The sequence below is a fragment of the Nesoenas mayeri genome, assembly GCF_963082525.1.
Source record: "Nesoenas mayeri genome assembly, chromosome: 15".
NCBI lineage: Eukaryota > Metazoa > Chordata > Aves > Columbiformes > Columbidae > Nesoenas > Nesoenas mayeri.
This window is the reverse complement of record NC_137559.1, coordinates 10,670,035-10,687,557: the sequence shown is the minus strand read 5'-3', so window position 1 is coordinate 10,687,557 and position 17,523 is coordinate 10,670,035. Positions and strand designations below refer to the sequence as shown.

At 41.8% G+C, this 17,523-nt stretch overlaps 1 protein-coding gene across 1 annotated transcript; it reads left to right on the top strand.

The window, feature by feature from the left end:
- The first annotated feature begins 290 nt into the window (after positions 1-290).
- HAPSTR1 (HUWE1 associated protein modifying stress responses) lies at positions 291-17,299 on the top strand. The gene is made up of 4 exons (XM_080354142.1): positions 291-713; positions 1,578-1,658; positions 5,762-6,037; positions 13,837-17,299. Exons 1-4 carry the CDS (start codon positions 494-496, stop codon positions 14,079-14,081), a joined length of 822 nt encoding a protein of 273 aa, XP_080210268.1. The 5' UTR covers positions 291-493; the 3' UTR covers positions 14,082-17,299.
- Positions 17,300-17,523: the final 224 nt, after the last annotated feature.

Genomic DNA, 17,523 nt, shown 5'->3' with positions numbered 1-17,523 from the left:
GGGGCGAGGGGCGCCGGCGGGCGCAGCCGCCTCGGGGCCCGGCGCATCACGCCAGGGGGAGGGCCAAGCCACGGCGGGGGAGGCCGCTGCGCCTGCGCGTCGCGGCCGACGCCATCTGCACACGGGTGTGTGACAGCGTAACCAATCTTGTGCCGGGGCCCGGCCCCCCGGTACGTCACACTTGACGGACGTGCAGGCGGCCCAGTGAGAGCCGGAGCTGCCGTTCAAACCGGCGGTGCCGGCGAGGTGACGGCCAGTCGGGCGGCGGGGGCGGGCACTGGGCAGCAGCAGTTCATAGGCGTCTCCGACGGGCTTTTACTGTGCTCGGGGCGGTGCCGGCGCTCAGTGTGTTTGGAGCCGGCGGACGGGCGGGCCGGGCCCGGGAGTATGGGGGTGAGGTAGGGCCGGCCCAGCTGCGGAGGGGGTCGAGCGCGGCTGCCCGGCGGGGCCGGGCCTGCGCGGCGGCGGGGAGAGACGCGGAGCCGGTCGGAGGATGGAGGACAAGAAGGAGGAAGGTGAGGCAGAGATCCAGGAACACGGGCCCGAGCACTGGTTCAGCAAGTGGGAGCGGCAGTGCCTGGCCGAGGCCGAGCAGGAGGAGGCCCTGGCCCCGGAGCTGCAGGACGAGGCGGCGGCGCAGCCCGAGCACAAGCAGCAGAAGCTCTGGCACCTCTTCCAGAACTCGGCCACCGCCGTGGCGCAGCTCTACAAGGGTGAGCGCTGCGGGGGGTCTGAGGCGGGGAGGGGGTCACTGCTGAGCCGGGCGGGACGGGGCTTGGCGGGCGGTGGAGCCCGAGCACGGCGGGCTCGGGGCCGGGCCCGGAGGTGCTGTCGGCGGGGTCGCGGGGCGGGGGGGGCTGAGGCGCGGGGAGGCCGCGGAGCCGCCGGGGGTGGGGTGGGAACGGGACGGCGGCGTCACAAAGGGGATGTGGCGGCGAGAGCGGCCTGGGCAGGGGGAGGAGCGGCTTCCGGCCCGGGGGCTCCGCGCCCGTCCATAGAGGCAGACGGGAAAACAAAATGGCGTGACGGGAGCTGCTGCTCGGACATCGCCCTGCACGGCCCGGGCCGCTGGGCTGGCTCTTGCGTCGGCCCGGCCCGGGCCCCGTGTCCCGGAGGGGTCGGCCCGGGCCATCGGTCGGTGGGGCCCTGCCGGCCCCGGGCAGGCACGGCGCTCCAGGGGAGAGCGGCCTCGGCGAGACCCCAGTCGGCCGGGACGAGGCCTGTGAATGGTCGTGGAGCGCCGGGGGCGGGGAGGGTGGGGGCAGACCGGGAAGCCCGGCCCTGCCGGCGGCTCCTGCCGCCCAGCCCGGGGAAGAGGCTCCGACAAAATGGCGAAGTGCGGGGCCGGCCCCATTGTGCGGCGGGGGATGCGGGCGGGGGCCGTGCCGGGCGCTCCCCCGGCGGGCTGGGGGGGTTGTGCCGCCGCCGCCGCTCGGGCCCGGCCCGCTGCCGGCCCGCCCTTCTCGGCTCTGGTCCCGGGTTGCCTTCGGAAGGTGGAACAAAATGGCGAAACCTAACATGGCCGTTCGGAGTTGGTGACTCCAAAATAAACAGCGTGTGTCCTTCCCTCCCTGCAGACCGGGTGTGCCAGCAGCCGGGGCTCTCCCTCTGGGTTCCCTTCCAGAACGCGGCCACTGCGGTCACCAACCTCTACAAAGGTAAGGGGCTGCCCCCCCTAGCTGCCCCCAGCCGTCCCCGCCGAGCTGGGCTCCCCTCTGCCGCCTGCCTGGCTTACTCATGAGCAGGGCCTGTTAATGTCTCTTATTCACCCTGATAAAATCTAACCCGAGACTGCTTCCTGAATCTTGCAAGTTTTCCCTGGGCCAATTTAGCTGACGGTAGCTGAATCTTTTGTGTTGCCTCATGTTGATGACTAATAACTTAAAAGATGTTTTACTTCAAGACCATTGAAAAAAGGATGTCTTTAGTGTGTGGTTTGATGATGTGAATTCAAGGGAAGAGTGCAGTAGCCTGTTAAACAGTGCTTAAATTTCCTGCATTTTATGTATTTGATGTATTAAACATTGGCATCTCAGTAAATACATGTACATTTGTGGTGAAGCATAATGTGCATTTAGTGTTTGTAAAACTGTGTAGATGTTATGTGACAGAAAGTTTTAACATCTTGTGACAGCAAGGCTTCTTAAGTAAGCTTGCCAGTTTATTTTAAGCACTAGAATGCTATTATGACTGTGTCTGGGGGGGCTGGAAGAAAACGGTGTTAGGTGAAACTTTGATAAGAGTGCACTCTGCATGTGGCTGTGCTTTTGTGCTGTTTTACTGTGTGTTGGTCAGGATCTGTTTCTCAACTCTGCTGTTCTTTGGATTATCACAAGAATTCTTGTCTGCAGGAGTTTGTTTAAAAGATTGGACAAAAATGATATCTAGATCAGTGTGGGCTTAAGTTGACACAGTGTGATTCCCATTGTTACTGTCTTCCATTCCTAGGAAGGAAAAATGCTTGAAAGTTCCAAGTTGTTTTTCTGACTTGTAGTTTAATACTTTTTTTTTTCAGTTGTGAGGTGTGTTGTTTGTGTCTTTTCTTCTTTGTGCAACATTATCTATAGCTCTACCTGCACGTTCTTTCATTTGTCCCTAGTTTTCCCATTTTGGATTAATTTTAAGCAATTGAACTTAGTATGTTTGTGATGGCTAATTTGGTTTCTGACAGATGAGGACAGAGCAAGGAGGAAACATAGGTGCAGAACGCTCCGTGCCAGAGACTTCACTCTTGTGGAAAGTGCATTTGAATGTTGTGTATGTGTCACAGGTCATACAAAGGGGCAGCATGTCACATAACAGGGTAGGTGCTGGCCCGAGGGAGTGGGTCACCAGACCTTGGTCTGGGACATTGGTCACTTGAGCATGGTGCTAGAGTAGAAACATGTAGTGTTAATAAACTGTTTGGAATAATTATAGTCTATTGTTACAAATGGTATTGCTCTCACTTATAACATCTTTACTAGAGACTTAAACTGTTTATTTTTGGTGGAATCATTTGATTACTTGTGCTATAGACAAAATAAACCATATTATTATGCAACAATTTTATTAATAAAAGAGCATGTGTGTGAATGTTGGGGAAACTAGAATTCAGGAAGCTGTCTTTAGTCAGGTGTGATATAATACTTTGCTGAAACAAATCCTTCCTTCAAATGGATCTTTAGCTGCTGAAGTACCTCAGTTACTCAAAACTGCCATCTGTCTATTTTAAATTAACTTCCAAGTGGGTCGAAGTTTGAGAACACAGGTAAGAACCAGCTAGACACTGGCATACCAGGCAAGTTGGAGGCTCTTAATGTGAATTTCCCCTTGTCAGTGATGAACCTGGCTCTTTAAAAATCTCCTGTTGTCACATACTCAGTAATGTTTGTGCTTTGGGGAACTCTGTCAAAACACTGGAGAACTATTTGGTGTGGTAAACTGAACACCACAAACTGCATCTTGCCTTGTCAGCTGGTTTCTGATGTCATACATATTTGGATTTTTGAGGCATCATAATTCTTTTAAATGAGCTATATGAGGAATAGTGCATACAGAGAATGCCATGGTGTCTTGAATGTCAGCATTTTTCTTCACACCAACTGTGAAGGTCTTAAATGGTGTATTTCTGATTGGTGTTGCTGATAGAGACAGTACTGAAAAGACGTGAGTATTGTCCAGATGGCACTAAGGAAGTGAAGGCATAGCTTGTAATGTAGGATTTAGAACTTAAGGCTGCTGTAGAAAGTCTTAGGCAGTAGAATAAGGCTTCTGAGCCTATAGTTTACTTTATTTTTATTTTTTAAAAAAGTGGAATGTTTGCTAATGCTAGTTCTTACTTAGTAATTTCAGAATGTATGTGATTTGAGCACTTATATTTTGCCAGCTTAGCTTTGTAAACAAAGTACTTGTAGCTTTTACTATAAAAATTTAAACTTTCCTGGAGTAATGATTCTTGAAATTTGTCCATGCTGCCTCAGCAGTCAGTGTGTTTGACCTCATAACTAGTTCCTGGTTAGTCCTCTGAAAAGCATTCTTGTGTTACAAGGAAAGCAGGTTATTGCCATCAAGCTGGGCTCCTCATGTCTGGGAAGGACTTAAGGTATTTCAGAAAATGATTAAAGCAATACTGTCCGTTTCCAGGTTGGCTCTGAAGTATTTGGGCAGCTTTTACTGTGAGCTGCTTTGGAGGATAAAATGGCTGGAGGAATAGTCTGTTGTGTTGCCATTGCTTTTGCAGAAATTAGCATTTGTAAGTCTTCTAGCCTTTTAATTATAAAGCAGCATAGGCAAAATACTCTTAGAGTGCATAAAAGTAACTAACATGTTAAGTATGCTCTGTGTATACCTGTAGAGCTTATATACTAAAAGCTCCAAGATTTAATAACTATGATCAGTTGGAGATGTTTTTCTTTTTTTGGTAGGTTGTGTTGTGTTTGAAGTGCTGCTCTCTGATAGTGTAGATTTTAATGCTGTCTTGTGGACCATGCAGTGGTGCCTTAGAATGTGTCTTAATAGTGATTTTATTTTTAATTTTTGTGTGAGCAGACTAATGTGTATGTCACAGTTTACCTGTAAACTGGTATCTTGGAGAGCTGTTCTTAAACAAATCACTTAAGAGCCATTTGCCATAAACAGTGTTACATTGGACTTCATTAGTAAAGCAAGAATACAAAAGGTGTTACCAGCTTTGCTAGATTAAAAAATAAAAAGAACAAAAGCCCAACACCACTATGGAAATTGAGTAAATGAAATTGGAGTGGATACATTGATATCTGTTAATGGAACTAGAGCAACATAGTAGTAATTGTAATAAAACTGAAATACCTGTTGGCAAAGCTCTGATAACAAATGTATGACAAACAAGATGAGGCTAATTGTGTTGAGAAGAGGGTTTGTCCCACCTGTTGTGAGAAACTTCCTCATACTTCAGTAAGTACATTTCTGGCTACTAGCTTAAGTTGGAAAGCAATGCAATACAAGGCATTTGTGTGGTTCTTAGAGGCAAAGTTATAACTGATGTGCACAGGTGACCAGTTACATCAATGGAGAATGAAATTGCATTTAGTAGTGGGATTAATGGCAAATAATGTGTTTAAAGCCTTCGTATATCAAATTTGCAATGGGATTTTACACGGGGAATGAAATTCTCTTAGACTTCCTTTGTAAATGGTGTGTTGCCTCATTAAAAGGCATTGAGAACACTTGTGTTCTAACTAGTTTTGAAACTATGGTCTCCTATGAATTGCCTCTGCAATTGAAGTTGAGGTGAAGCTTGAAGGACTCGAAAGGAATCTGAGTGTTCTGAAAATTCCTTACCTATCAGAAGTAAGAAAAGCAATTATTCCTTGTTTTATGTGGGGTTTCCTGGCTCTACTGATGCACTTTAAGAGTGTGTCTCTTAAACAGCATTGTCTGTTGATTTTTAAGTACCTTCCTCAGACTGACAAGCTCAAAGTGGTTTTAATGTTAATCCAGTACGATTTCATGAACAGTGCTGTAATGTTGACTTGAAGTATAGCAAATGCTATTTAGGTGGTGGTTGAGTTGCTTTTGACTTGTAAATGGGGAGGAATTTTTTGCTTGATACTTTCTTTAGGTTTACTAGGACTTAATTCCAGTGCTGGTTAATTTGTTAGATCTAACTTGGTATGATGTCACAGTAACCTGTAGAAAACTGCCTTCTTTCCCATGGTTGACAGACAGCTGTATCAGTGATGTGCCATACTCTACATTGCTCTATCTGTCATACTAAGAACTTTTTTCTGTCTTCTTGCAGAAAGTGTGGATGTCCATCAGCGAAGCTTTGATGTAGGAATTCAAATTGGCTATCAGCGGCGGAATAAGGATGTGTTAGCTTGGGTTAAAAAACGCAGAAGAACTATTCGTAGAGAAGACTTGATCAGCTTCCTATGTGGAAAAGTTCCTCCTCCAAGAAATTCTAGAGCTCCCCCAAGACTGACTGTAGTATCCCCTAACCGAGCTACTTCAACAGAAACTAGCTCATCTGTAGAGACTGATTTGCAACCCTTCCGTGAAGCCATAGCTCTGCATGGTAACAGTAATTTTTTCAATACTACTTGGTTGTAATTGGGTGGGGGTTCTTAAAGCATGTCTGGCTCTTGGCTGTTGTTGTTGTCCTAATATGTCATGTACTTGGTGTTCCAGCTGATGGTATCTTTCATTCTCTAAGGGGGTTTTTGCATGCATAAAGCATGTTAGCTACTAAAAAGTTGCATAGCCAAAATATTTTAAATGAGGAAGAGGTATTGTATAAAAATGAGGCTTGAATTTGTAATATTCTGCAGCTGTGAAATTAACAGTTAAATGTCAACTCTTGGTGGTGGTGTTGAAGTATGAAGAGACTTGGCATTCATATCAATGCTAAAGTAAACAGAATTCTTGGAAAATGATAATACTATGCTAGCAACTAGTTAAATATTAAGATTTGCCTAGTAGAAAATAACTAGCAAATTTTTGCAGGGTTGGGGAGAGAATATTATGTCTGACTACTACTCTCTGGGTATGACCATCCAACCAGTTCCTCATCCATCCACTAAATCCATACCTCTCCAGTTTAGGGAGAAGGCTGTTGTGGGGGACAGGTCAAAGGCTTTACCGAAGTTCACACAGGCAACATCTGTAGCCCTTTGTCCATTGATGTAGCTACTCCCTTGCAGAAGGCCACTAGATTGGTCAGGCAGGACTTGCCCTCTGTGAAGCTGTGCTGGCTGTCTCGAATCACTTCCCTGTTGTCCATGTGTCTTAGCAGAGCTTCTAGGAGGATCTGTTCCATGGTCTTCCCAGGCTGACAGGTCAGTAGTTCCCAGGGTCCTCATTTCTACCCTTTTTAAAAATGGGTGTGGTGTTTCCTTTTTTCCAGTCACCAGGGACTTCACCTGACTGCCATGACTTCTCAAATATCACGGAGAGTGGCTTGGCAACTACAGCAGCCAGTTCTGTCAGGGCTCTGGGATGCATCTCATCAGGTCCTATAGACTTCAGGTTCCTCAAGTGATCATGAGGAAAACAAGTGCAGAATCTGGCTATCACCTGATATGGTGTGATAAACACCTTCTTAAACAATCTTTTCTGAAACTGTAGTTGAATCTGGTGTACAGTTGGTTTACTCTTGGGTGAGAGTGAGCTAGCTAGACTCCCTTCTGCACAGTGAGCTCTCAAGGAGAGTAAACTCAGGCATTTTTATTGGTAATATGACTCTTTTCATGTCCTTGTATTGTTCCTCAGCATCTGTTTTATACAGAGGTGGTTTATGGAAGTCACTTCTCTATAGCATGGGAATCTGAACCATGAGATATAAGATTTTCTTTCATAGTTCATAACCTAGTATAGGGTCACGTGGACTGTAGGAAATTCTTTGCTCTGTGCTGGCACTGCAGGGGCTAGAAATGTGTTCTTCATCAGCTGGCTGACAGGATTACATGTCAGTCACCTTCTGAATTAGGTTCTCCTGATATCAGTTTCAATCTGGTCTTTGACACAAATGCTTTTGTGCTAATCCATTAGTGACTAGGCTTATATTTGGCCTCAACTGTTCTTAGGTTATTGCCTACAACGTCTGCATTCCTCCAGCTTCTCTCCCCTGTTTCTTAAGAGAAGTTGTGATTAAACCACCTTCCAAACTATTTTTGTATTTATTGTAGGGCTTCTCAGAACTGAGTTTTGATGTTTGAAAGCTGTGTAGGATCTTCAGGTGTGTGTAAATTGTCCTCTGTACAGATAAACATATCATTTTTGGCAGACTGTTTAAATGTGGTTTGCTCCTTCTAGGTATTGTGAGGAAATGTGAGAAAACCTGATTGTTAACAGTGTCAGTAAGTGTTCAGAGCTAAGGCTTTAAGGGGAATTTTTGATTGGCGTGTCAAAGAGTGATGCTATGGAAATGGAGTATTCATTGGTGATGTGGATGGGCTGAATTACATTTGAGGTGTAATGCCAAAACTCTGCTGCTCTGAGCAAGAACTCTTTTAGTGAAGCAGGGATAGGCATGAATCTATGGCACCAAATAAAGCTCTGTGGAAGCAGAGTTGGTTTGACTTCTCAGAAATGGGTACTAATAGTTTTAAAGACCATGATGCCATAACTTGCTGATCGTGCTCTTTGATGGGGGCAGTACCTCTGTTTAGATCATGTAACCTCTGAATGCTTCATAATCACATCTGAAACCTGTTTACAGTAGTGGTGGCAACAAAGTAGCCAATAATGAAATATTTTCTGGAACATCAAACACAATTCTAGGTGTATGCCCTGGCATAAAACATTAGAAGTATCTTTGGGTGTCAATTCAATCTTAAAACTGTATACTGCATCTGAAAAGAGATCTATTAAAGTTGAATTTTTCAGCCTTACCTCTATCTCAGACTTTGTTACATCAGACCCATATTATAGGTCCACAAGGTAGTTGACTGCTTTCTTGACAAAAGCTAGGGATTTTGGACTTCAAAATTAATCTTGTGATATTGATTATCAATAGTTTTTGTGCTATTAGGACACTTCTTTTTTTTTTCCCCTTCTGTTCTGCTTTCAAGACTTGTTACAGTAGCTAAAAGTGAAGTCATCATGGTGAAAGTGTACTGACACAAGAATGTTTAAGGTGTATGTGATGTACCTTTTTACTATGGCATCAATGCCGTACAGCTGTTACTGAAATGTGTAGTGTAACTTCAGGGTACTTGTGAACAAGTTTTTGGAAACAAGTAACCTATTGAGAAAGTAAAACTCTGCTAAATAAAAAATCTTTGCCCATAATATCAGTTTTCCATTATTAGTATGCTGCTTGGCAACCTTTGAAATTAAACATGGCTGGAAACTTAAGCTGTGAATACTTAGAAAGAAATTAAAGCCTTCAAGAAAAGCAAGAGTGTGTAGCTCAAGGTAATACATGCTATTTTTATTCTGAAGTTCGAGTGGATTTTTTCTGAAACTACAAGAAATGTGTATCTGATGCTTAGATTTTTAGATGCAATCATAGAAGAAATACCTTTATTGTTTACCATTTCAAATATAAATTTGGGTCTTTAAAGTCCAGCAGTCCCTAAAATGTTGCTGTAGTTAGCATAGATATGGATGTATCTTCACCTACTTTCTGGGTGCATCCTGCCATATCCAGTTCTGTGAGAGAAGAGTTTCAAATGACAGAATTGCATCAAACTGAGCTAATAGTGATAAGATTCCCAAAAGCTGACATGTGCCGGCTCACTGTCTGCCTGGCTGTAGCCAGCATCGTGAGGCCTGCAGCTGGTGCCTGTGCACAGCCCATGTTTGAAATAATGCTTTGGGTTTTTAATGCAGGATGTGCTCTGTGCTTTCCATACCATGCTCTCAGTATCATGACAGAAAATGCTGTGATTTGAGGAAGTAGCAGCTTAGGAGGACAGTGCTGAAATGTGTTAGATTTGAGTGTTCTTAACTGAAAATGCTGTGAGAGGGTGACAGCACAGTGAGGGAGGGTTAGTTGGTTTGCTCCTTAGCTTTATTGTCAATGTATATCACTAATGTGATTAAGTCAGTCCCTGTGGAGGGGGAACCCTTGCTCTAGCATTTTGAAGTGTGTGGCTTGGACTCTTTGAAGAGCCTGAATTTGCGTTAGGCCTCTCTATTCTCATCTCAGATGTTAAACTGAAGTATAAAACATCAGTGGTTGTTAGCAGAAGGGAGAAGAAGCAGTTGTTAGAAGAGGGGATTGGAGGGCTGAGTTGAGATTAGTTTGAAAGAGTTAAATCTAAAGGTTGTGTGTATATATAGCTATCACAGAACTGTGCATTGGTATGTGCTGCTGAAACTTGCTCTTTGGGCAGTACTGTGGAAGGGTGAGTATGGCACAGAGGAATGACAAGGATCTATCTGCATGCCATTTTATTTATTTGGGGTTATTAACTAATTCCTGCTTTAGTCATGCTTATCGAAGCATGAATGTTCTTTTTGATACTTCCTGATTAAAACTTCCAGAAAACAATAGTTAATACTACTACTATACTGGACAGCAGTTTATCCAATATATTCTGTGGTAGAGGCATGAGTAACTCATTATGGACTCATAGTGCAGATAAAATGGCATTTACAGTTTGTTAGGCCAGTGTTGATAACTTGCTACTTTTGAGTTGACAGTTTTATTTACCTTAAGTAGTTCATATTCCATAACATACTTTTAGCCAAGTATTCTAATCATTGATAGTTTTGTAGAGTACTCAGTTACAAACTAGAAAAAACTGTGACCAGTACTAGTTATACTGCAACTTTTTCTAACAGTACTATAATAAGTGCGTGAGAATATACTTTCAGACAAAAGCAGAGTTCTTTGTGAAATTACTGGCTATGAAATGCCAGATGACTAGAGAGATATGGCAGGAATGAGAATGTAGTAAGTACTGCAAAATATTTCAGACCTCCTCTTCAATCCTTTCAAGTTTAAAAAGGGAGAAAGCCATGTGTCCTTTTGTAAAAGCCTTAGTAGAAAGGGAATTGTCTCCTGTAGAAAGCACTGTGAGACTTCAGAGATATTAATGAGGTTGTGAAAGAAGTAAAGACACCTTATTTGTACGGACAAACTGATGTACCTGTGATCAGGTCATGTTAATTACAATATAGAAATTTGAGGTTGTGAAGTGGTGTTGCTACAGTCATGTCACTTTACTACTTCTGATACCTGTTACTGCTTGCATTACTGCTTTAAATGGTTAAATGCTTTGGGAAGAGGTCTCAGGGTCCACTGAAAACTTCAGCTTGGAATAATTCACAATAAATGGGTTTTCTGAGATTTCTTCTTCATGTTACAAGAACTTTCCAAGAAAAAATGGACTGTGGATCACAACTCCTGAAGGATTCTTTCTTGGTCAAAGAACAGACCTTTTCAATTGCATTGCTGATTGTGTTCAAAGATGTTGCTTCCATGAAACGGCAACTTGATGTTTCAATGCACTCCTTGAATTTTTTTCTGGAATTCTCTTCCATATTAGTTTGATTACTCAATCCTAAACTGTGATCCAAATGTTTGTCAGTTCTGCTTTCTTGGATTGGAGTGCTATGGAATATGTTTAGCTGCCAGTAACTGATACCAAATTGTCACTCGGTCTGGCATACTCAGTAATGACTGTTACTTACTAGTTCAGTATTAAATACCTCTGAGATGCAAGATTAAACTGCAACTAGAAGTTAATGTTGTGATGCAATATTGTTGTATTGCCATCTTTGTAGAAAATAATTCAAACTACTCTCCTGCCTTGACATTAGGTTATGTTGAAGATATTAACTTCTTAATTATATCCTGAAGGTTGTTTCTGTATTTAAATATACAGTGATTCAGTATTAACTAAATACTGGGAAGTCAATGCCTGCTTGAGGCATTGCTTGCAAACCTTGGCAGTCTGTTTTAGAATATGCTGCAACATATTACAGATGCATCTTTCAATTCTGACTTTTGTATATAACACTTTCAAAAATGCGTGTTGCTTGAAAAGGCTATATTTAAAAACACAGTTCTTGAGTGATGCCAGAAAATGTGTTTTCGCATCACAGGTTGGTTTTGGGGTTTATTTAGAATAACTCTTTGTACTTGGGTGCTAAACAGAGATGTAATGATAAAACAGAATTAGTATGTTGGCCATTTGGTTATGGGTTGTATAATATAAAAGTAAATGACTGATAAGTGGTGTAAATTGTTGACTCTTAGTGGAAGTAACAACACTGAACTTGTGTGTTCAGAGTAATTTTGCTTGGAGTAGTGATGTGGGAGAACCTCTGCAATCAATTTGGATTTGAAACAATGTCACCTGTGCACTGTCACATCTTTTCCAGTTTAAATGTACAGGATGAATTAATGTTTTTTCTACTGTATGTCATGCCAGTTGAAATTAAACTTATGTTGTCTTTGAATTGTGAAGTGATTTGTTACCTGCCCAAATTTTGCATGTTGGTGGTTTATCCAAGCTATAGTATATGAACTGGCTTTTTCCTTGTACATCTATGTTACCAATTAGCTGCTCTACTTTCTTTGGTAGATGTATAGGAACCTCTTTCATAATGGTTTTGAATTTCAGCTTGACCTTAATCCTGGGAGTACTGGAACAACCCTTGTTTCTGAATTACCCTTTCACTAAAACAGCTTCTGCTGTTTAAATACTGTTATTGTGAATGAATGATGACTTAAATATTAATAAAACCTGCAGGGTCCCTATCAAGACTTCAGACCCTGTTTCTGGGTTGTGTTGAAACACTACTCAGAGCTGTAAGTAAAAGCTCTAAGAAGTGTCAGTGATTAGTGGCTGCTTCTACTTGTTGTTGCGTAGTGCCCACTCTGTATAAAAGCAAATCCCATGCTATTACAAGATAGAAGCTTTATGTGTTTGTTCCACAGTAACATACAACAGAGTGAAATTGGTTGGCCTGTTCTGTCCTGACTTTGATATCAACCTGCTGTGGCTGCAAATGGCTTTAGAACTTGCCTTCTAGTTGAGGTTTCTGCCAACAGCTCTAGTGGCTCTTGCAGTCTCCTCTTCACAGAGCCTGTGAAGCTGCCTATTTGGCCCACCAGCAGCTAATAGACAGGGTTTTGGTAGGCTTGACCTGGCTGCCTACTTGACCATATATGAAGATACATATTAAATGGCATTGCACACACACAAGATGTATGATGTATGGACAAAGATGTAGCATATTTGAAACTGGAGAAGACCTCTGAGAGAGCTCACGATTTTGAAGGTTACAGAGACAGAAGTCTTCCTGGAGAGCACCACATTTGTGTGTTCTTATTATTAGAGAAACATCCAGATCTAGCTCTTATTCTGCTGTTCTTCCTCTTCCTGCATGATCTTGCTTTGGTAGTTTATTTCTAGGGCCAACAGATGTTTTTGAAATTTCTCTCATAATACTTAGATTTGAAGCAGTCATGATAGCAAAGATATTTCTTATCTCTGAGCTCCTTTTTATCTACAAACATAGCTGGAATTCCAAATTGAGAAGAATTGTTATGCTTTCATGTACTAGCCCTTACTAAACTTGTTTTGGAATATTATGCTTTTGCAAAGTTGTAGTAGTAACATTACTGAAGACAAAGTTTAAATTAGTATGAAGCTCATGGTTTTCCTGTTTGTGGCCTTTTTCTACAATAAATAATCTTCTGTTTTAAAGATTTTATTAATAACCTGAACACAAACCAAAGTAATTGCATGGTACTTGTTGACAGATCTGATCCAGAACAGTCACAGCAAATTCTGGGGGATTGTCATGTGGTCTGTTTTGGCTTGCTTTTTTTTGCCTGCTCTTTTGGATTTTGATAGTTCCAATGTGTTGGTTAATAGTGGCAGCCCTTAAATAAAGCTTTATTTAAAAACTAGTGGTGGTATACACCTGAGATCTGCTGTCATACTGCAGTTGTCTTTAGAACTACAGTGACAAGGGAGTGAAGGGAACTGGGGCGATGGCATCTGAAAAAGGACCGAATCAGGTCAGCCTGGAAAGTCCTTGGTAGGGGGTTTTTCTTCGGAGTAATTGTTGCTCTAGTGTGAAGCCTCTATATTGGAATAATCTATTCTTGAGTATGTCCATGTATTTTTGAATAGCATGTCATGCTTATGGAGCTAGCATTTGCCATAGAGTGCTGTTACAACCTGGTGTATAAGCTCAGTTTTAATGTCATAAAAAGCAGTTTGAGTCGTTGCAAGATTCTTATGGTCTAAAAGTTGGGAACATGTGATCTGGACTTGTGGTAAAAGTAACAGGACAAAGTGCCTATAACATGTCACTAGGAGTCAGATAAGCTTAACCCCTTCTGCCACACGTGGAAAATTAACTTTCTTTACTGTTTGACCTAAATACTTTTTCTTTTTTTCCCCCCAGGTCTTAGTGGTGCAATGGCTAGTATAAGTGTTCGCTCAAGTACCCCGGGCTCGCCCACTCACGTGAGCAGTGGCTCCAATGCTAGTCGAAGGAGAAATGGACTCCATGATGTTGATTTGAACACTTTCATATCAGAAGAAATGGCACTCCACTTGGACAATGGTGGAACTAGAAAGCGTACCTCAGCCCAGTGTGGCGATGTCATTACAGACTCACCAACTCATAAACGCAACAGAATGATCTAAACTGCAAAAATTTCAAACCCACCATGCTGCTTGAAAGCCACTTGATCCTCAGAGTACTATTGAAAAGGAAACATGAGGCCATCTTTCCATATTCACTGTTTAAAACAAATGAATTCAATAATTGCCATAAAGGAAATTTTAGATATTACATTAGATGCCTCTTGTAACTGCGGCTTTCTTAAACTATATTCTTAGCAGAGGACATCAGATATTGTGTAGTAGTTAGCCAGATCATCATAGGTGAACATGTATCCGTTCCAAGGCTAAAAGTGACCTTACTTGTATTCTTAAAGGGAAAGGAAATTTCAGATGTTTATTTGGTTTTAGAATGCTTTTTTTTGTCCTTTATTTCCTGCTGTGTTGAGTATTTGCTTAAACAGTATTGCCAGTTTGACAGAAATTGTCTACAACATGACTTGGCATCTTTGTCAAAACTGCAGGCTTCCATTTTTGCAGCACTGTACCATGCACCTAGTTTCTATATAGTAACAGTGTGCAAGTTATAAATATTGGACTGTACCCTTTTTAGTTTTAAAAGCAGTTGACAATTCTGGTGATTGTGTGATAATGTAAAGAGGTGCTATGATGGTCATGCAATTAATACTTAATATTGAATCAATACAAGGATCTTTATTGGATTCACTTTGTGTGTTCTAGTGCTCTGAAGTTAGCAATATTAAACTTTTCCCCAATTAACTTCATAGGCTTTTAAATCAGTTTGAGAAAATATATGTACTTATTGGTATTATCCTTGTGGTAATCATACACAGTGCAGACTGCACCAGTGCTGACCTAAATTTAGAGAAAGATGTCCTGTAATTGGAAGATAGGCTTTTCTGTTCAGTATTAGTGAAGGGTAGATTTGTGTACACCCATATCCCATTTTGCATTTCTTGTGAAGTAATTGCCCATTGCTGGGGAGGGGTGGGAGGAGAGGGAGCGAGGGGGAATAGTTCCAAAAGGGGTGTGTTCTAACAAGTAAGTCTTCTGGTCACATGTGGGAACTTGGACTAACTTAAACAAGATTCTGTGTGATGCCGTCTCCTTCAGGAGGGAGTGACATGCAGGTTCTGTGAAGTGCTAAGAAGATAATTTAAAACTGGAAGTTGATTATAAAGCTCTGGATAAACATGCCGTAAGGATGACTTAAAGGATAAATGGCTTTCTTCTTGGGTTGAGCTTACATTCATAGGATTGAACTCTGGCTGCCATAACTTAAGCATAATCTAAAACTGAACTAGAGATCAAGGCTGATCTGAAAATCTGTTTCTGAATGGGGAAGGATATCTGTTGGTCTCAAAGAGCATCCTAACTATTTTACATGTAGGTGCAGCAAGTTTTTGGTGGAGAGCTCTGGCTTTTCAGGGCCTGTAAATCTCTGCCTGGGAAAGGGTAATCCAGGAGGAACAAGAAAATGAAGAGCTCCAAACCTGCAAGTTGGGAAGGGGTATTTAGTGAGGTGGTGTGCATGCTTTAACTGGAAGCGTAGGCTGGTTCTTGGATGAAATGCAGCTATGCTAGATTCACAATACTGAAAAAAATGGTGATGTTCTAGCTGAGTTAAGGCATCCTGAGCTCCATGTTAATACACAGCTCTTCAAGACTTTTGCTGACATGCTTGTAGAGTCAGATCTTTTTTGTATTATCTTCCCTGTTTGAAGCAGACTTCACTGTAGTTTTTGCTCCTTTTTTACCCTGGTGTCCTCTCATTGGTGTTCCGTAGTCAAGGCAAGACAGCAATGATGTGTTAAATTCTTGGGATTCAAGGCTCTTTACCGAGAGCATGTTTTCTGTGCTTTGTGGTGCTTCCATCAAATTTCTTTGCATTGAAGAGCTCTTGAAGATGTCAACAGTTGCACGTACTGTAGCTAGAGGCTCTGTAGTTATGGGACAAGTGTACAAACTGTCCAAAGCAAGATGGTAAGAACTGTTTGAAACCCCCACCTGTGTTATGTAGCTGAACTTGCACATCACCTGAAGACTCAGTATACATTAATTTCAGTTAATGCTATTAACTACGATTCATAAGATTTATTTTATGTAAAATACTAATACTTCATGAAGCTAGTTTTCATTTGGAGACTGCTTTTTCAACAAAGATTTTGAAGATGGTATCTAAATATATTCTGTTAGTATTTATTAGGCTGTGGGCAGAGGGATTTTTCTGTTCCAAAAGAAAAATCTGGAGTCTCAAACAGAAAGGACACGTGTGAGAACCGTTCTTCAGCTCTTCTGTTTTTTCATTAACTGGTTTGTAAAACTAAGATGCTTATGCTCTGCAACTTCTAACACACTTTACTCTTAGATGTGGTAAAGGTAAGATCATATTGGTATCAGTTCTGCATATATGGACTAAACTGTAGCGGTGCTTCTGGTCTAGCCCAAATATACAGAGCCTGTTTGAAGTACTATTCCCTTTCCTTGCAGTGAAATCCTGTTAATGCTTCAAAGCATTAATTCAGCCTAGTACCATCTGAAACAACTTGTCTGGCTTTTTAAGTTGTGCCGTTTTGCTTTGAAAAAAGCAGGCTTGGATATTAAACTGGTTGCATTAATGTTTGTGAGGGTTATTTTTTTTTTTTTTTGCTTGTACCTTGAATATTTGGCGACTTCTTGATTGTTTTTCATTTAGCCCTGACTGCTGTTTGCTCTTTGTTAACCTCTGCCAGAATGATCAAAAATGCATGTATTCACCTGGTAAACACAAGGAGAACAGGTTGTCTCTTAAAAAAAAAATATATAAAAATAAAGTCCAGTATCTGTTGCTTTAAAGACTATATTTCTTGTGCCAGTGTAGAAAATTGACATTCTGGAAATAGCTTTCAGCTGTTATCCAAACCATAGGTCCTGGAGCCAGAAGTGAGTTGATTTTCTGTAAGAAACACTGAGTTGAGAACTGTTTAGTTTGGTAAAAATGGTGCTTACTTTTGCTTTTTCCTATGAATCGTATAGTTGACCGGTCTCTTCTCCGTATACATAAATCTAACATGAATGTGCGGCAAGTTACATAAAGTACATCCTGCACTGAAGCTACTGAGCTTGGCTTGCTTATTAATGAAGTAAGTTTTAAATGTTAAATTTAAATCTATATTACAATAAAGTAATGCAAAAATGATTTTGGCTGAAACTGAAGTCCTGCAGTTAAACTTACTCTCAAATGTGGTTTACCCAGCTGGAGTAATAGAAACTCTAAGTCATAATAAACCTAATAAAAAAAATAAATACAACTAATCAGACTGCTTTGTAGTTCTTTAAGTTTCTGAATAACACAGTCCATGAGTAAACCCAGAGCAGGGTACGGGTAGTGTGAGCTGACAGGCTGATTTGGTTCTGCAGAGCAGGATTTTTCTTTAGGAATGGGATTTGATGGTAGCTCTTCAGTCTAGCTACACTGAAGAGACTTTCTGTCTACTATGGACTAATGAAGATGTTAAAAATTGGG

What these genes read in the sequence shown, in the direction of transcription:
- HAPSTR1 (XM_080354142.1), top strand. Translation starts at nt 494, where the DNA reads ATGGAGGACAAGAAGGAGGAAGGTGAGGCAGAGATCCAGGAACACGGG. An exon ending in CGTGGCGCAGCTCTACAAGG is followed by an intron (nt 714 to 1,577) that starts GTGAGCGCTGCG and finishes CCCTCCCTGCAG; the next exon opens with ACCGGGTGTGCCAGCAGCCG. An exon ending in TGAAGCCATAGCTCTGCATG is followed by an intron (nt 6,038 to 13,836) that starts GTAACAGTAATT and finishes TTTTCCCCCCAG; the next exon opens with GTCTTAGTGGTGCAATGGCT.